The 18,640-nt window shown below is 40.7% G+C and overlaps 1 protein-coding gene across 4 annotated transcripts in view; it reads left to right on the top strand.

The window, feature by feature from the left end:
* DIRAS2 (DIRAS family, GTP-binding RAS-like 2) overlaps positions 1–17,346 on the top strand; it is a 31,892-nt gene extending 14,546 nt beyond the window's left edge. For 3 of the 4 annotated variants that reach the window (XM_011948012.1, XM_011948010.1, XM_011948011.1), the window contains exon 2: positions 13,314–17,346. In XM_011948012.1, the coding sequence (XP_011803402.1) occupies positions 13,350–13,949 (600 nt within the window). In that variant the 5' untranslated portion in view covers positions 13,314–13,349 and the 3' untranslated portion in view covers positions 13,950–17,346. Of the gene's footprint in view, positions 1–485; positions 574–13,313 lie in introns of those variants that run through there. The other variant, XM_011948013.1, reaches the window with a different exon arrangement.
* Positions 17,347–18,640: the final 1,294 nt, after the last annotated feature.

An 18,640-nucleotide genomic window follows, 5' to 3' on the forward strand; every position in this document is an offset into this window, starting at 1 on the left:
TTTTATTTTCTGTGTTTTAAAAATAGCCATTCTAGTGGGTGTGAAGTGGTACTTCATTGTGATACTTCATTAATTTACATCTCCCTAATGACTAATGATGATATCTTTTTATGTGCTTGTTGGCCATTTGTATGTATTCTGTAGAGAAATATCTATTCAATTTCCTTGTCCTTTTTTTTTTTTTTTTTTAAAAGAAACAGAGTCTTGCTATGGTGCCCAGGCTGGACACGAACTCCTGGGCCAAACCATCTTCCTGCCTCAGCCTCTCTGATAGTTTGGACTATAGGCATGTGCTGCTGCACCCAGCTTCTTTGTTCATTTTTTAGTTGACTTGTTTGTGTTTTTGTCATTCAATTGTAAGAGTTTCTTTATATATTCTGTATACTATATCCTTTTCAGATATGTTTCCTCCAATTTAGTAGGATCTCTTTTTTTCTTTTTTTTTTTTTTGAGACAGTCTCAAGCTGTCACCCTGGCTGGAGTGCAGTGGCACAATCTCAGCTCACTGCAATCTCTGCCTCCCAAGTTCAAGCAATTCTCCTGCCTCAGCCTCCTCAGTAGCTGGGATTATAGGCGCGTGCCACCATGCCTGGCTAATTTCTTGTAGTTTTAGTGCGACAGGGTTTCACTGTGTTAGTAGCCAGGATGGTCTTGATCTCCTGACCTTGAGATCCGCCCGCCTTGGACTCCCAAAGTGCTGGGATTACAGGCGTGAGCCACCGCGCCTGGCCAAGAAGGATCTCTTTTAATTTTCTTGGTAATGCCCTTAGTTGTACAAATTTTTAAAACTTAGATGAAGCCTATTTTACCTATTTATATGAGTTACAAGGGGCCTCACATAGATTAAAAAGTTCTTAAAAAGAAGTACAAAGTTGAAGATTCATACTTCCTAATTTCAAAATCAACTACAAAGTTACTGTAAACAAAATTGGGTGGTGCTGGCATATGCACAGACATATAGAGCAATGAGATGGAGTTGAGAGTCCAGAAATAAAGTCACTTTTATAGTTGATTGATTTTTGACAAGGGGGCTGAGACCATTCAATGGGGGACGAATTACCTCTTCAACAAATGGTAGTGGGATAAGTGGATATCTACATGTAAAATAATGAAGCTGGACACCTACCTCACACCATATATAAGAATTAACTCAAATAGATCAGTGACCTAAATATAAGAACTAAAACCATAAAACCGTTAGGAGAAACATAGGAGTAAATCTTCATGACCTTGGATTCGGTAATGGATTCTCAAATGACACCAAAAGCATGAACAACAAAATAATTCATTATTGTTTGAAAGAATCATTTTTTGTAAACCTTGCCAATTTTTTAAATGTTTAGGTGGCTAACACTAGAAATTCACCTAACCAAGAATACACGGGTAGCCCACGGGCTGACAGTGAATTAAATAGTCTGAGCTGCACACAGTAGTGCATCGAGCCCTCGTAACTGGCATCAAATACTTTATTTTCCATTCATGCAGATTCGTGTGCTCCAGTTGACTTTATCTTTGGGTAACTATTTCCCTGCAGAGGTTAGCTTGCTGCATTGGTCATTGGTCACCAGTCCTCTGACCAAGACGACAATCTTGTTTGTTATTCACATGATTTTCCTTTTTGTTTTCCTTACTCACATAGAAAATGAAGAAATCAGAAGATGCCCAAATGTAGTTAGGCTCTGGGCAGTCTTAAAAGTGTCATTAAGCGGCTGGGTGTGGTGGCTCATGCCTGTAATCCCAACACTTTGGGAGGCCGAGGCAGGTGGTGGTGCATACCTATAGTCCCAGCTACTTGGGAGACTGAGGCAGGAGATTCGCTTGAACCTGGGAGGCGGAGGAGGTTGCAGAGAGCCCAGATTGTGCCATTGCACTCCAGCCTGGCAACAGAGTGAGACTCCGTCTCAAAAAAAAAAAAAAAGTGCCATTAAGTATGTTTTATTTGGTTCTTTGGAATTTTTTGCCATCATATATTCCCCAAATGAAATTGTTCTAGACAAATATAAGTGAATCTTATTTGTATACTTAAGCTGTGGGCTTATTGGTCTCTTGGATATGAAACCTTAAAAATAACTTATGCTATCCCCGCCGTTCCAAGAAGTGTCCCATTTATATCCACTGACTTCATTCTTGCAGAAAGTATGCATCTTGAAGTGAGCAGCTGAGACCCTCCAGATGTGTCTCTTGCTTCCATACCTGCCCCACTGCCAGGGAAGATGTCTTTATAATACTACAACACAAGATTCCTGGAAAAGCATTCTGCTTTTTTGGGTAAAGTAGAGCCATGGGTGTTTAAGTCTCTTTTATGATCAAACATTTCCCACTAACAAATCTATCATTTTTTTAGATTCAGCTAAGAAGGAATATAAACATTATTTAAATCAATATTCTAAAAATATATAAAAGTATACTTTTCTACCTAAAGAATTTACCTTTTGTTGATTTTTGTTTCTTAATGACCATTATTCACCTTGTATTATTAAGAGTTTTAAGGGGTTCTCATGTACAAACTTCAAATATAGGGTTTGTTTAAAGCTAATAACATTTTGTGGGAACCAAGTCAATAACTGAGCAGAGACAATCTGTATAAAACTTTTAGCTTCATAAACCTTTTAGCTTAGGCTGTAGATAGAACATTTAGGGCAGAATAGTACACTAAATTATCAACCTTTTTCAAACATTTACTCTCGAAGATCTGAATTCTTCCAATCTATAATTTTCACTCTAGTTTTGGCTGTTTGTTTAGACAGGGTCTCATTGTATCACCCAGGTTGGTCTTGAACACCTGGGTTCAAGCAATCCTCCTGCTCCTTCTGCCTCAGCCTCCCAAGTAGCTGGAGTTACAGGTGTGTTTCACCATGCCCAGCTCCATGACTGTGTTTTGAAGCAGAATTAATTTAGAGTGAAATACAGATAAAGGCTGTGGGTTTGTTTTGCCTAAGATCATGCTTCTATCTCATTCACATGAGTTCAAGTTTCTTCTAAAATATTCTTGAATGGGAAACTTGTGTCACTCAGTAAATCAAAATGCATTTTCCCTCAATCTAGGCCCTATAGGCCTAATAATGATTTTCACTGCCTAGGAGGTCTCATTTTGAATTCTTGACATATATTTTTATATTTTATGTACTTTGGGATGGATTTTTTTTTTTCTTTTCTCAATCCTTTCCTTCCTCTATCTGTCTATGTATAAGCTTTTTCAGAGTATTAGGGAGTGTTGAGACAGTTTAGTTCAACCAAGTTCAAGAAAAGGAAAATAACAGGGGTGTGTATCAAGTCATCCCAGGCTTCCCATTCAGGGGATCGGCTGCTGATGAACAGAACTGCACATCTTCAAGAGTACTCACACTCCAGCTACCTGTCCCAGCCAACGTGATGATTCTTTCATAAATTAAATGGAAAACCAGAGACCAGCAGACATGTGGGGAAACGAGCAGACGAAAAAGAAGGATTAAAATGAACAAACAGAGACAGAGATAGCTCAGATAAGCTAGGAGAACAGCCACAACCAATGACAATGGGCATTCTCATTGAAATTCAGCGTGGTAGCACATTTCCCAAGATAAGAAACTACTTCTATGAAAAAGGGAAAATCAGAGGACAAGAAAGGTTATTAAAAATAGAAGATGCTGGAGAAATTGAGAATAGGTACAATCAATCCATCATCTAATAGAAGCTTCAGAAAGAGAAAAGATATAGGGATTGGAATGTTGTAATTTTTAAAAATAGAAGAAAATGTCCCCAGGCTGTGAGAGAAATTGGGTTTTTATCCCTTGTCTCCCCCTCCAGCCCTTGAAAAGCAATTCTGAATGGATTCTTGTGAATCTTCATAACTCCAAGGTTAAAGAGAAAACTCTAACTCTTCCAAAAAGAAAGGAAAAAACACAAATTTCTTATAAAGGAAAGATAATCACACTGGCTTTGGATTTTACATTAACAAGCCTGGATGCTAAACTTAAAAATGAAATAATGTCTGAAGAAGGAAGAATTTGAACTTGGACTGCATTCAGGACTCTGTCAATCAAGTGAGAGACCATGAATTCAGAAATTTTAATGCCATCTAAAATAATGTATTAGTCTTGTTTATACCAGCACATGAAATGGTTGAAAGGAGACAAATTGAAATACCAAAACTGGCAACTAAGAATTAGAGGAAAAAAAAAAAAAAACCTCCAGAAAAAAAAAGTAAGATCCAAATGTTACTGGCAGAAAATGATTCTTCAATTAGCAAAGTTTGATGAAAGAAGATTACCCTTCTCTCTCAGTGGGTCCAGTCCTATTACCTACTCCTGCAGTGAAAAATAGTTACAGAATCCTATTAATATTCTTTATTGATAGGGTATATATGTATTTATTTATTTGAGATAGGTTCTTGCTCTGCTGCCCAGGCTGGAGTGTAGTGGTGTGATCACAGCTTACTGCAACCTCACGCTCCTAGGCTGAAGAGATCCTCCTGCCTCAGCCTCCTGAGTAGCAACTATCACAGGTGTGCGCTATCATGCCTAGCTTATTTTTGTATTTTTTGTACATACGGTGTCTTGCCATGTTTCCCAGGCTGATCTCGAACTCCTGACCTCAAGCAATCCTCCTGTCACAGCCTCCTAAATGCTGAAATTGTAGGCATGAGCCACTGCACCCGGCTTTTTGGTAGGATTTAGAAACAGGCTGTGGACAAATCACAGAACACTTGTATATTTTAGAAGAAACTATAAATAACGTAGCTGGAAATATTAAATACTGATGCCTACTTTATTTTTCTTATAACAAAAATCAGGGTAGTGGAGGAAGGAATGTCATTGTGTTAATTTTGTAGATAGATACGGTCCAAAGTCAGTAAGTCAAGACGCAAAGATCTGTTATTCAAACAATAGGTGCCTGATTTAAAATTATCATCGTGGACATCAGAAGATGATGACTAAGTTCTCATTCTTTTAAATAGCTGTTATTTCTGAAAAGAGAAACTGGGTGGGGTGGGGGTCGCTCCTGAATGAAGGGGACTGGCTATGCATAAAAGAACATTTTATAATCACCTTGGTTTTTTTAACCAAATACATGCATCGTGCCCATTTTTTTGTTTTAAAGTGTACTTTTATTAAAAAATTATTAAAACGCAACCAGGCTTTCTCCTGCTGTCTTTGTGAGCTGAGTGATTTGACTTGGTCTGGGCGGCTTTAATTTGAGCTTCTGAACTAACACCTGCCCTCTCTTCTCTCTTTCCTCCCCTCCTTGAAGACGGAGCTGCCGTGTGCATCCTAGACCCCAGTGACTCCTGCTTCCTTGAAGATTTGCTCCATCAGTTATCCATCACCAGATCTATACAGAATCTTTCCTACCGCTCTAACCCTGCATTACCTTATACTAGTCATTCTTTCTCCTTTCCTTCATCTCCACATTTGTTTCAAGAGAAATCTACATTTCTTGTCTTTCTAGCCATCTCTTCCATTTCCATCATTCCCAGGCCTATTGCAACATACCTTCTATTCCCTTCACACCCCCCAATGTCACTTAACTAAAATTTTCTCACTCATCATCTTCTGATGTCCACGATGATAATTTTAAATCAGGCACTTATTGTTTGAATAACAGATCTTGGCGTCTTGACTTACTGACTTTGGACCGTATCTATCTACAAAATTAACACAATGGCATTCCTTCCTCCACTATCCTGATTTTTGTTATAAGAAAAATAAAGTAGGCATCAGTATTTAAGATTTCCAGCTACGTTCTCAATTAAAATCATTCAACCCCTGCTTTGTGAAATCAAAGATTTACTTTCTATTTCTATCATACTTGATATCTCAACACTCCTATTCCTCTAACTGGGATCTGAAAATGTATCCTATTAGATTTTTGAGTTTTCAGATTTTTTAAACTTGAGATTTTATTTTCATGATAATTTTAAATGAATAAGATAGAATAATCTGGATATTGGCCATGTAACAACGGTGTTAACATCTGTGTAACCACCACCCACATTAAGATATGTAACATTTCCAGCACCCAGCAGGCCACCGTCAGGTTCAAAGAGGTTGTTGCATGTATCATTTTTTGTAGTGTTTTCTCTTTTTTTCTTTCTTTTCTTTTTTCTTCTTTTTTTGAGACGGAGTCTCGCTCTGTTGCCCTGGTTGGAGTGCAGTGGCCGGATCTCAGCTCACTGCAAGCTCCGCCTCCCGGGTTTACACCATTCTCCTGCCTCAGCCTCCGGAGCAGCTGGGACTACAGACACGTGCCACCGCGCCCAGCTAGTTTTTTTTTGTTTTTTTTTTTTGTATTTTTTAGTAGAGACGGGGTTTCACCATTTTAGCCAGGATGGTCTCGATCCCCTGACCTCGTGATCCGCCCGTCTCGGCCTCCCAAAGTGCCGGGATTACAGGCTTGAACCACCACACCCGGCCCCTTTTCTTTTTTCTTTCTTTTTTTTTTTGAGACGGTGGAGTCTCACTCTGTTGCGGAGGCTGGAGTGCAGTGGTGTGATCTCTGCTCCTGGGTTCAAGCAATTCTCATGCCTCAGTCACCCGAATAACTGGGATTACAGGCACACACCACCAGGCCTGGGTAATTTTTTGTAATTTTACTAGAGACGGGTTTCACCATGTTGTGCAGGCTGGTCTCGAACTCCTGGTCTCGAGTGATCCACCTGCCTCAGCCTCCCAAAGTGTTGGGATCACAGGCATGAGCCACCGTGCCCAGCCTGTACTGCTTTTTCTTAAGGTATTAATATGTTCATTTAGGGTACTGTTTTTCATGGTATGAATATTTCAGGGTTTGTTCCTCTTCCGTGAATATTTGGGATATTTCAATTATTTGCCTAGTAGGAATAAAGCTGAGGTCTGTTACCTTTTAACAGGTTATTCCTCATACTGGGGTCTGTGACCTGATGCTCTATATGTGTGAATCATTTTCAGTAGATAATGGATTATATACAGTGGATTACTGGCCCTCCTGATGTCTATTTTTAAGTAGAAGCTTTATTGAGATATAATTTCCCCTATTAAAGTATACATTTCAGCAGTTTTTAGTACATTCACAGGGTTTTACAGCACAGCCATTACCACTGTTCTAGGATACTTCATTGACCCTCAAGAAACCTCGTACCTATTATCAGTTATTTCTTGCTTCCCTGCAGTGCCTACCCCACCCCATCCCTAGGCAGCCACAAATACCCTTTCTGTATATTTGCAATTCTGAATATTTCATATAATGGAACCATACAGTATGTGTGGTCTTTTGTTACTGGCTTCTTTTACTTACCGTAAGATTTTCAGGATTCATCCATGTTGTAGTGTGTACCAGTTCCTTTTTCTTGATGACTAATATTTCATTGAATGGATAGATCACATTTTACTTATCCGTTCATTAGTTGCAAACATTTGTGCTATTTCCACTTTTTTGCTATTATGCTTAATATTACTATGAGTATCTTTGTATAAATTTTTGTGTGGCTATGTGTTTTTATTTATCATGGGTATATACAAAGGAAGGGAATTGCTGGGTCATATTATAATTCTGTTTAACCTTTTGAGGAACTGCTAGAATTTTTTCCAAAACAGCAGTATAATTTTACATTTTGGCCAGCAATGCACAATGCACAAGGGTTCAAATGTTCCCACATCCTTGCCTACATTTATTTGTTATTTTCTGGGTTTTTTGTTGTTGTTGATTATAATCATCCAAGTGGGTATGAAGTAGTACTTTATAGTTTTTTGTTTTGTTTTGCTTTGTTTTTGAGATGGAATTTCACTCTTGTCGCCCAGGCTAGAATGCAATGGTGCGATATTGGCTCACTGCAACCTCCACCTCCCAGGTTCAAGCAATTGTCCTGCCTCAGTCTCCCGAGTAGCTGGGATTACAGGCACCCGCCGCCACACCTGGATAACTTTTTTTTGTAATTTCAGTAGAGAGAGAGTTTCACCATGTTAGCTAGGCTGGTCTTGAACTCCTGATCTCAAGTGATCCACCTGCCTCAGCCTCCCAAGTGCTGGGATTACAGGCTTGTTACAGTTTTGATTTGCATTTTCCTGGTGACTATTATGTTGAGTATCTTTTCATGTTATTGACTTATTATTGACTATTTGTATATCTTCTTATTGACTACTAAATATAGTCAATATATTCATATATCTTCTTTCAAGAAATGCCCTTGTAAGTCTTTTGCCCATTTCAAATTGAGTTGTTTTGTTGTTGTTGAATTGTAGAAGTTCTTTATATATACTGGAACTAGTCCCTTATCAGACACATGATTTATAACAATACTCACTTATTCTGTGGGTTACTTCTTTCTTGATTGTGTCCTTCAGTTTTGATGAAATCAGATTTACTTAGTTTTAATCTTGTTTCTCATACTTTTGGTATCACATCTAAGAAAACATTGTTTACTCCAAGGTCATCAAAGTTTATAACTATGTTTTCTTCTAAGAGTTTTATAGTTTCAGCTCTTATATTTAGGTATTTGATCTATTTTGAGTCAATTTTGTGTATGGTGTGAGGGAGAGGTGCTCCCCTTATTCTTTTACCTGTTTCAGCATCATTTGTTGAAAAACTATTCCTTCTCCCTTTTGAATTGAATTTTCTTGGCACCCTTGTCCAAAAACAATTGACTGTAAATATGAGGGTCTTTTTCTGGACTCTGAATTCTGTTCTGTTCATCTATCTGTGTATCCTGTGTTTGTACCACAATTTCTTGATGTATTAGATCCCTGATGTGAGTTTGAAATCAGGAAGTATGAGTCTGCCAGCTTTTTCATTTTTATCTTTTCAACATTGTTTTGACTATTCTAGGTCTCTTGAATTTTTATATAAATTTTGGGATCAGTTTGTCAGTTTCTGCAGAGTAGTTAGTGAGATGCTTTTAAGAATTGCATTGAATCTGTAGGTGATTCCTGGAAATATTACTATCTTAGCAGTATAAGTCCCTCAGTGATACATGACACAGGGTGTTTTTCCATTTATTTGTGTCTTCAATTTCTTTCAACCATGTTTGTAATTTCCAGATATGTTTTGCATCTTTTGTTAAATTTATTCCTAAGTATCTTACTCATTTTGATGTTATTGTAATTTGAGTTATTTTCTTAAATTTCATTTTCAGATTGTTCATTGCAAGTGTATGGAAATACAGTTGGTTCTTTATATGAATGTTGTATTCTGAAATCTTGTTGAATGAGTTTAATAGCTAGTTGCCCTCTTGTGAGTTTTTCTCCCTGTCCATCATACTGCTCCTTTATGAACCCCTTATCTGCATAGTCCTTCTTGAATGTAACCAAAAACCCATGTGCTGAGAGCTGTTCAAGTGCTTGATTGCATTGTGTTACTCACTCCCCACACTAGTCTCATAAACAATGTGGCATTATCATATCCATTTCCTGGCTGAGAAAACTCAAACGCAGAAAGTTTAAGTAACTTGCCAAGTTCTCCCAATAGCATATAACAGATTGGGCATGTGGTATTCTCCTTTCATTCTACATGCTCTCTCCCTGGAGAATTTTTGTTTATTATACTGCTGTTTGTATATGAATGGTATCCAGATGAAACCTCTCTGCTGAGCTTTCACACTAAACCCCAATCACCTACCAGGTTTCTCCCCCTATTTGTCCCATAAACCTGACCCAATCACAGCTCCTTTCTCCTTGTTGTTTACTGCCATTTCTCTAAAGCTGCTTCTCTTTTCCGCCTTTTATCCTGACTGACGGTGAGTGCCACCACTCCCTCCCCCAGATTCACTCCTGGATGCCAGTTTACACAAGCTGTTCTACCATGGCACAAGCATTAGCTCTATTTCCTTCATTTATTCCTTCTTATGAGGTTCTTTCTTCTGACTAACATGCCTTCCATCACTTTGCCATCTGGCAAGTTCCAGCCCTCTATGAAATGTTTCCTGAGGGCACCAGGCAGAGCTGGATGCCCCACTAGGTTCTTCTCCTGCCTTTGTTGATAACTAGATCACAGCATCTGCCAAGTGGGATATAATGTATACTTTCCTATGCTTGTCCCCCCCACAATGCTATGAGTGCTATTGAGTAAGCATTGGGTTTGCACAGTATCTAGAAGACATTTTATAAATGCTTGTGAAATAAATGAATGGTTCTGACATGGAAGAAAATAGTTTACAAGCTTTTTTTTTGTTCTTTTTTTTTCTGAGGTGGAGTCTTGCTCTGTCACCCAGACTGGAGCGCAGTGGTGCGATCTCAGTTCACTGCCACCTCCACCTCCTAGGTCCAAGTGATTCTCTACAGTTTGGGTTTTTGTTAGTGAGTTGAAGATCACTATGGAGTTATTGCCCCAGGCCTGTCTCATAAATGCACATTGAACTTCATACCCCTTCAACTTTCTGACTCCTGTTCACCTTTCAGATTCATGCTTCCATACCACCTCCTTAGTGAAATTCTTCCTGATATCTCAAATTTCATGAAGTTCCTTCAGACCTCTCTTTTGCAGCACTTGCTATAATATAATTTATTACATATTTGTGAAGTTATCTTTTGGATTGATGTCTGCTTTACTTGGTTCTGAGTTCCATGAGAATAGAGATCCTTCCTTGAGTCTGTCCTTCTCCTTAGTTGTTTCCTGGCCCTTTGTCTACAGCCTGGTTTGGTGGAAGCTCGATGGATATTTCTCTGGGTAATTGAATAATTGTAGCCATGAATACTTTATGTTTAGCGTTTACTTCCTGTGTGTTGGTTGCCAGTTTAATAATGGAGACACCTTAACACAGCTGACCACATATTCAGCAAACTCATAAAGAATGTGTGTGTGCTGTGAACCAGGAGATCTTTGAGATATATTGGGATGCAGAACTTGTTAAGACATGTTCTCTTCCAGCTAGATGCTTATGCTCTAGTCTGGAGCTAAATAACCATAATACAAGGCAAAACAGAGTGAGGAAACTCCCTTCTAAGCAAAAAGAGGGCTTCATTCTGAGGATGTAGAAAGAAGCTTAAGATTAGATTCCTTCGGCCATTTTCTATGGTTTAAATGTGTCCCCTAAAACTACATGTGTTGGCCAGGCACACTGGCTCATGCCTGTAATCCCAGCACTTTGGGAGGTTGAGGCAGGTGGATCACGAGGTCAGGAGATCAAGACCATCCTGGCTAACACGGTGAAACCCCGTCTCTACTAAAAAATACCAAAAACCAGCTAGGCGAGGTGGTGGGCGCCTGTAGTCCCAGCTACTCGGGAAGCTGAGGCAGGAGAATGGTGTGAACCCAGGAGGCGGAGCTTGCAGTGAGCTGAGATCGCGCCACTGTGCTCCAGCCTCAGCGACAGAGCGAGACTCCGTCTCAAAAAACCAAAAAAAAGTGCATGTGTTAGAAATGTAATCCTCAAATGTGTATGTTCATGGTATTTGGAAGTGGGGCCTTTGGGGAGGTAATTAGGAATAGATGAGGTCATGAGGAGGCTGGGCAATGCCTGTCATGGCATCAGTGGCTTTCTAAGACGAGGAGAGAGACCCTAGCTGACATGCGTGCTCTCTCTCATCATGCCATGCTCTCCGCTATGTTATGCCATAGCAAAAGCCTCTCACCAGATCCAGCTTCTTCATATCGGACTTACCATCCTCCAGAACTGTAAGAAATAGATTGCTTTTACAATTATTTCGTCTGTGGTATTCTGTTATAGTGACAGAAAACCAACTAAGACACCATTGAGTTTTTTTTTTAATTGTAGAACAATTTATCACAATGCTCCACCCTTGAATTAATCATAATTATCTCATAAGCATTTCTTAAACTTCATCAAACTCCCAAGCAGACTCTTCTGCCATCTTTTGGTGTTAATGAGCTTCCTCACAGTCTTTTATATTCTCTGTTAGCACTGATGTTTACTTAGTTTCTTGGAGGGTTTGGGATTCCGAAGTGCATGCAAGAACAGCTGAGTATTGAATTGAGCAGATCTGTAGGTAGACGCACAAGGCAAATTGAGAAGGTGGGAGGCCTCAGTCCGAGACTTTGACCTGATGTTCTGTCTGTCTTGAGAACATATTCACTGCACAAATGCATTTCCTTCCATTGTTAGTTCTGTTTAATACTTTTACTGGACTCTAAAATGGATTTTCTTCCCTAAAGCTTTTTATTGTTTTTCCACAGTTGCCCTAAAACTAGAAAAGCAAAAAGTCAGCACAATGCCTGCTTGCAGAAAAGAATGAATTCCATGCTTCACATTAACATGTTAGTTTTAAAAATTTATCCAAACTTGTGTAATTCTCTATTTTATTTGGTGTTATATGTCCTTCCTTACCAAAGAAGATACAGAATGAAAAAAATTTGATAGGTTGTAAATTAAGAGGGCACATTTGCACATCCCTGAATAAAAATAAATATTAGACTAGGGGTGAAGTTTATGATGGAGAGTTGCTGCATTCTCTTCATTTTTAATGACCCTTAATAAGTAGTTTATGCTACTATCCTGGTAATACCCAATTCCTTATGTTTCTTAAAAATAAAGCTTATATAATCATCTTAATTTTGATGAATGAAATGACTCTTCACGCTTATTAGTTAGCTCTTCATGCTTAATGGAGACAATCTATACTCTGGCCTGAGTAATGCCTAAGTCACTGTGACCAGCTCTGTCTACAGACAGCCTATGGGATGGGTGTTGACATCCACAATGCTTTGGTTGTATCCTAGCCTTCCCTCTTATTGGCTGTGTAACATCAGAGACATTCCATTCCCCATCTCGTCCTCGTTTCCAGTTTCATCATTGTACAACAGAGCTAATGGCACCAACTTCTGCAGAGAGGTGAGGATTTCATGAGTTAATATAAACACTGAATAAATATTAAGAACATCCTTTTCCCTGACTCATCTCCCTCTCCCATTATTTGTTAAAACACACACACACACACACACACACATACACACACACACACACACACACACTATGATGACCAGTATATTGGGTACTCAGTACTTCAGGTAAAACAGCAAAGATATGCTGCTACTGATGATGGTGATGTGTGTGTGCATATGTGTCTCTGTGTTTTTTGGGGGGTAGTTAATTTCTCTTCTCATTGCCTTTCCTTGGTGCTGTCTCTGGGGCTCACTTTGCATGTTTTCCCTGGGCTTAGGGCCTGTGTGGGAGCAAAGATGCTCATTGTCATGGTCCAATAAAGAGAAATAGATGGGCTTCAGTGAGCCCGAGTAGATTGTCTGTTCTTTTGAAAACGGCAGATTGACCAAATGTATTGGATTTAGAATTGTAGCTATTATAAATGTCATCACCTCCCATTTTTAAGCTATCAAAAGAGGGTAGAGCCACCCTTATTAACGTTTTTATATTTTAATTATTAATTCTCTTAAACATCTGGTTCCTTTGCTAGGTGCGTCCTGGCTGATAGTTGGAGCTCTCCAGCAACATGCCTGAGCAGAGCAACGATTACCGGGTGGCCGTGTTTGGGGCTGGCGGTGTTGGCAAGAGCTCCCTGGTGTTGAGGTTTGTGAAAGGCACATTCCGGGAGAGCTACATCCCGACGGTGGAAGACACCTACCGGCAGGTGATCAGCTGCGACAAGAGCATATGCACATTGCAGATCACCGACACGACGGGGAGCCACCAGTTCCCGGCCATGCAGCGGCTGTCCATCTCCAAAGGGCACGCCTTCATCCTGGTGTACTCCATTACCAGCCGGCAGTCCTTGGAGGAGCTCAAGCCCATCTACGAACAAATCTGCGAGATCAAAGGGGACGTGGAGAGCATCCCCATCATGCTGGTGGGGAACAAGTGTGACGAGAGCCCCAGCCGCGAGGTGCAGAGCAGCGAGGCGGAGGCCTTGGCCCGCACATGGAAGTGCGCCTTCATGGAGACCTCAGCCAAGCTCAACCATAACGTGAAGGAGCTTTTCCAGGAGCTGCTCAACCTGGAGAAGCGCAGGACCGTGAGTCTGCAGATCGACGGCAAAAAGAGCAAGCAGCAGAAGAGGAAAGAGAAGCTCAAAGGCAAGTGCGTGATCATGTGAAGGCCCTTCCTGCGGGAGGAGCAGCTGTGTGTCCCCGGCACCTCACTCCCCCCAAGTGACACCCACCGTCGCCAGGGTAGCATGTACAATGCCCACGTGTTAAACATTGCATTTAATCGAGATGCGCCCTATAGTCCTTAAGAGGGCGTTCCACACCACCAACAGTAAGCCACCCCCTCTGGAGTCACAGGATCTGCCAGGCGGTTCAAGTGAAAACCAATACGCTCAGCATCCCCGGGATCTGAGAGCTGCCAGCAATTTCTGAAGATGGCGATGAACACCCGAAGGTGGGAGGGAGGACTGGTACCCACAAAGCAACATGTACCGAGAGGACTAAATGTCGTCTCCGTGCATGTGAGAGCCTGTTAACCCAGAGCTACCCGCACCAACCCCAGACAGAAGCCAATCACATCTTTGGGGGAGGCGAGGGGCAGGAAGAGGGGAGAAGATCAGATGGTCCAAAGTGGACCACAGTTGGTCCATTTCACACATTTTTAAAGGGGATTAAAAACCACAGCCTCTCCCCTAAAGGGTGTTCATTCTTAATTCCCACCTGGCCAGTTAGGAGCCTTGCTACCCTGAGGGCATGTGTTCACCTCACTAGACCTAGTTAGGAAGTATCGTTTTAACGTATTAGAGTATTTATCTTCATGTGCAGGGATAAGTGCACTAATAGTGTGCTGCTCTGTCAGAAGTTCTTCAGTTTTTAAGTGAGGATATCGTGACAGTATTAAAACATCGCAATAATGTTCCTGTGTGTTATACATCGAGGGTTTTAGAAATGTAATTTTCTTCTTTTGACCTGTGAGGGGTATAACTTCTTTCAGCCCTCAGATTTTAAACATAAGCAAATAAACTCGGTTTTTAGACGTTTTCTTCCTCCAAGGTGGTTTTCTTCTCTTAAATAACTCAATCTGTACCCAGCTGGGTAGCAGCCAGCAAAGGCCATCAGACAACCTGAAGCACATCCATTTTTGTAGTGTCACAAACATGTATATGCCACACTTTGCACCTTAATGAAATACTTTGCAACAGAAGTTATTCACTGTGTTTTTGATGATCTATCTATATTGGAAATATATTCCTGGAAAATGCATTTAAGTAATAGTAAATTCTCCTGCATGTTCCATTAGACATGTCTTCTAAGAGCTGTTCGATAGAGTATTCACTCTAGAAACAATTATCTTTTTCTCCTAATGATTTTGCGTGCATCTTTAATCTTTCAAGCCAAATTACAGCCATTTCAGGTTTCCTGTGTTAGCTTGGGGATAGGATGGTGGCTGGAGACAGGCAGGCTGCTCTGCCCTGGGAAGAGCCCACTCAGCTGAATTGCTCTGCCATCGTAGAGCCTGGCTGGACTTGGCTTCCTGAAAACTCCCACTGATAGTGCCTGTTAGATCTCCTGTTTGTTTCAGTTGGCAGAACATTTACTGGCCCCAACTGTGGCATCATCCTCTCAGCAATCTTCCTGTCACCCGCCTGGCAGGCAGAAGAAGCTGCAGTCCCACGTGGGCCTGCCTGGGGGGTGGGGGCTGCCTGGCTGTTGGGTGGCAGTGCCAGCACAGGCAGGGCTTAAGTTGGGGATGTTTGACTGTGCCACCTCCTGCAGCTGCTGTTTCTCCTGTCCCTCCTGTGCAGGGCTTGCAGCAGCAGCAATGTGGCCATCTCCATCCCCCAAAGCGCACTTGCTCTCTCAATATGTCCTAGTTTTCTTTAGCCTTTTCTGGTTCAGTTCCCTTGTCCTGATCTCATCTTCTCTGGTCTCCCAATAACTCACCCTTGGGATGTGTTTAGTGCGTGGGAGGTGCTTTTGAGAACTGCTTGACTCCATGGTCTCCTAGAACAAAACCGCCCTGACTTTACAGGGGGAGCACTCATGCTGAGCTGAGAAAGCAGAGAAGTGGACTGGGAGCCAGCTGGGGGTGCAGAGCATTTGGGCCAGCCCTGTGCCCCGCTTCAAATTCCTCAAGCAGGATTGTTCTGTTCTAGAAAGCTGTTGCACAGCATTTGCAATGATATCTTTAGTTGGCGGATTTTCTGGAACATTTGTTTTTCCACTTGTCCCGACATTTTTTTCTGTTTCTATTCTGAGAGAGAGATGATCAAGTTTTAATTTGGGTATAGGTTAAATGGTAGAAGAAACAGAACTTCATGGCCGAAATGGTGTGTATAGATTTTGAGTGGGTTCTTTGCTAACAGTAGAATGTGATATTCACCACTGACTGTAGTGTTAATAAAGCTTTTAATGTGAGATATTCCTACAAACCATCCCATTTCTACTGATTGTAAGTCAGAATTTCTTTTATCCCTTTCAAATCAGTTTCTACATGTTTAAGTGTTTAGGGCTTCATCAGCATGAGAAGTTTATAATTACTGAAAATCTGATTTCATTCAGGACACGTTTTTTTCCCTTCATATTTTGCCTGTGAATTTATAGGCTAGGAAGGCTATTGAAGCTTCAAATATGGGTCTTCATTTTGAGATCATTTTCTATGAGCTGAACTGAGGCTATCGATGGTTATCTCAAAATCATCTTTTAGGAGCTCCCCAATTGACTCAGGGTTTGAGGAGTTAGTATCACAGCATCAGATTTTTTTTAAAGCATTTGTATGTTTCCATTCCCAAATGTGTAGCTGTGGTTCTAGAAAACACCTCCTCCATTGCATATGGGCACAGCAGTTTTTGACCCAGCCAGAATCGGTTAATATTTAATTAAATATTGCTTTGAGGATGGCGCCCTGGGCATGAGCATGGGGCTCCACGACTTCCCTTCTGTCCCCACGAGCCCCTCCTCCATCCAGCGACAAGCCATGGGCATGCATACAATGCAGCAAGACCAACACAAGAGCAATATTGAATTGTTCATTCTATCTAAAATGACATGTATATAAAACATATAATTGATCTTCCTGCATTTTTGAAGTATAAAGTCATAAATTGTACATATCTGTAAGCTAGTATATTTGTTTCACTGTTTGTAATATTTAAGAAATGCTCATTCTTTGTAGAACAAAAATGTATTAAATATTTTAAAAATTGCTCTGTGATACTTAATTTTTTTTCCCTAAATTTGTAATGTGTTGCTTCTACGTAAGTTCTCTGGAAATATCTACAATTAATAGGACACATGTAAATCCTTGAAGACACACCCTGGAATTCAGTACCCCACAAGGACAGTGTGTATACAAAGTATTTGCAGAGCATGACTTTTATATGTGTGGGATATCAATGTGTATATTTATATTTAAAGTGTATTTATTGTTACAAGTCTACTCTCTATTATATTTTATTTACTCTGCGGTTATAAAAATCACCCTTGCATACAAGTTTCTAGTTGCCAGTGATGTTCTGGAAATAATGGGACATATTACAATAAAGTCACAGTTATGACACCCTGGCTGGAAGGTGGTGCTATGTCTTATGGGGTTAGCTGGTCTAGGATGACCTTGACTTGGTGACCCCTCAGCAGCTGTTATGTGCTTATGACCACAATAGAAGGATATCAGGCTCTGCACAAAACTAGTATAGGCAACAGTAGCTCACCCTGGGGTGTCCCGTGAACCTTTCCCATGCTCCCTGTCATTGGGTGGAAATGAAGCAGAAGCTCCAGACAGGTTAACGTGAGAGGGAAGGAGGAGTAGGACAGGGCCCTTACTTGTGTCAAAATAGAAGTGAAGACAAACTCCCTTCTCTTTTCTTAAATCCTGCCTTCCTCTACAACCCCAGGCTATTAAACTGTAAACCAAAAATAAAATTCTAAGCCCCCCAAGTGATTGATGAATGCTCCCCTTGGCCAAAGGCATTCCAAAGTTAACTCAAAAACTAGTTCAGGCCATTATGGGAAGTAGGGATCAGACATGCCTCATTATATCCTCCTTCTGTTGAAATTCAGGCACAACTGACCAGCATTAACATTAAAACATCTGAAGAATGATAGACTGTTCGGGTCTGGTAAGAGGCATTTCCTTCTATTGATTGTTTCTGCATAATAGGAACCTTGGTTTCCATAAGCCCTATCTTAATCCAGACATTCCCTTCTATTGATTCCAGTCTTTAGATAATAATCTAACTCTTTCAACCAGTTGCCAATTACAAAATTCTTGAATCTACCTATGACCTGGAAGCCCCCATTTTGAGTTATCCCACCTTTCTGGACCAAACCAATGTACATCTTACACGTAGTGATTGATGTCTTACATCTTGCTAAAATGTATAAAACGAAACTGTAGCCAGATCACCTTGGGTACATGTTCTCAGGATCTCCTGGGGTTGTGTCTAGGGTCATTAGCCACTCCTATTAGGCTCAGAATAAATGTCTTCGGAAATTTTATATAGAGTGTTCTTTTCATTGACAAAATGATGGTGTTAAGCCTGGGACAAGTCGATGCCTGAGACATGGGGTTGCAGTAGAGCAAGAGGTTTAATTGTAGGGTCACCCAATGAGGAGACAGGAGGAAACCTCAAATCCATCTCCCAGAGGACTGTGGGGCTAGTGATTTTAAGGGTTTTGGAGTGCGCCACGGCGCGAAGTGTGGAAATCATTGATTGGTCGAAGAGTGAGGGGTGAAGTTGTGGGATGAGGATGAAGAAACTGCAGTCTTATGCTGATCCCATCCTTCTGTGGGGTCTTCAAATTGGGTGCTGGAATTTGGGGCCTGAAAAAAGTCTTAACTGATCCTTGAACAAAAACC

This window comes from Colobus angolensis, unplaced genomic scaffold, assembly GCF_000951035.1.
Source record: "Colobus angolensis palliatus isolate OR3802 unplaced genomic scaffold, Cang.pa_1.0 Scaffold272, whole genome shotgun sequence".
NCBI classification, from domain to species: Eukaryota; Metazoa; Chordata; class Mammalia; order Primates; family Cercopithecidae; genus Colobus; species Colobus angolensis.